This window comes from Nicotiana attenuata, unplaced genomic scaffold (genome assembly GCF_001879085.1).
Source record: "Nicotiana attenuata strain UT unplaced genomic scaffold, NIATTr2, whole genome shotgun sequence".
Taxonomy (NCBI): Eukaryota; Viridiplantae; Streptophyta; class Magnoliopsida; order Solanales; family Solanaceae; genus Nicotiana; species Nicotiana attenuata.
The window spans coordinates 139,481-141,036 of record NW_017673003.1 but is presented as its reverse complement, the minus strand read 5'-3'; the positions used below and the strand labels follow the sequence as shown (position 1 = coordinate 141,036).

The following is a 1,556-nucleotide window of genomic DNA, read 5'->3' as shown; positions in this document are numbered from 1 at the left end:
TCAAACAATATGAAACGGAGAGAGTATTATTTTTCAACTTGTTCTCAAATAAAATGGTGGCCAACTGCAGTCCAATAACATAACTCAAACGAAGAAAATATTTATTGTCTAATTATGATCATTAAAAACTGGCGCTGGCGAGACAAAGAAACAAAGAATGGAGGCAAAATGGGTTTGGTTCAAATCCTTCAAAAAAAGAAAGAACATAAGTTTCTAGACTCCCAAATTAGTTTAATTCATTTTCCTATCACAATACCTTATATAAAGCACTTGCTGTTGGGACTAAAATCACCAGGTTCTTTTTTTCTCAAATCTCGAGTGTTTAATTAGCCATGGCAAAAAGGAGTAAGGGTCGCCAAAAGATTGACATGGTAAAGATGCAAAATGAGAGTAACTTGCAAGTGACTTTTTCGAAGCGTCGTGCTGGTCTCTTCAAGAAGGCTAGTGAACTTTGTACGCTATGTGGTGCTGAAATAGCCCTTGTGGTATTTTCCCCGGGCAAGAAAGTTTACTCATTTGGCCACCCTTGTGTGGATTCAGTGGTGGATAGGTTTCTCACAAGGAACTCTCCACCAAATAATGACCATAACCAGCTCATTGTGGCTCATCGAAATGCTAGTGTTCGTGATCTCAATATGGAGCTCATGAACATTGAGGGGATTCTCCTAATGGAAAAAAATCACGGAGAAGCCCTACAAGCAAGGAAGAGAGATAACGGTCATTGGTGGGAAGCTCCAATTGAAGAACTTAATTTTTTTCAACTGCAACAACTGAAGGAGGCAATGGAATGCATAAAGAAGAAAGTTGAAAGAGAGGCACAAAACCAACAAATGGTGACTGGTAATGCATTCCCATTTCTCGCCTTTGGAAGTGCCTTGGCTCCTACTAGTGCTAGGGCAAGATCTTCATATGGTTCTTATGGCTCTTTTCCATTTCAAAATAGGGTTTCAGGACTCAACTTTGGTGTGCCTTATGCTAACAGATCCAGTGGATCTACTTCTTCAATAGTTCCCAAGTAGTTCGACTGTCATTCCGGAAAATCCTACGACTTCAAAATCTATCATGCATAATTGAATTATTGGAAATAACAAGATTAAATATTAAAAACTTGATTTATAAGTGTCTAAGTTCATTTTCCATTTGAGTCCTATGTGTGTGTCTTTTATGTCATCATATAATGGTCATTAGTTATGGTTCATGTTACTAGGAATTCAAAATATTGAAACAATAGCTATACCAGTGTGTTGTCGTAAGAGTGGAGCTATTTATAATATTACTAGTGTGTTTTATATTTTTCCCGCTATTCCATCCTTTTGTGCCTTATAAGTTTTTATATTTTTGGATAGTGTTATTCATTTCTTTAACTTACAATAAAGTGGTATAGTGCCCTAGTTTGAATTCCAACAAGAATCAACCATACAAAGACATGGTGGTTTTAAGTATCTAAAGTTATTTTATTATAGGTATATATATACAAAGACAATTATATATATATATATATATATATATATATATTGTTAATATTGGTGATATATTGGTGATATTATTATCCTCAT

At 35.2% G+C, this 1,556-nt stretch overlaps 1 protein-coding gene across 1 annotated transcript; it reads left to right on the top strand.

Moving 5' to 3' along the window:
* The first annotated feature begins 332 nt into the window (after positions 1 to 332).
* Positions 333 to 1,019, top strand: LOC109215156 (agamous-like MADS-box protein AGL62). Its single transcript, XM_019379176.1, has one exon. It carries the CDS (start codon positions 333 to 335, stop codon positions 1,017 to 1,019), a length of 687 nt encoding a protein of 228 aa, XP_019234721.1.
* Positions 1,020 to 1,556: the final 537 nt, after the last annotated feature.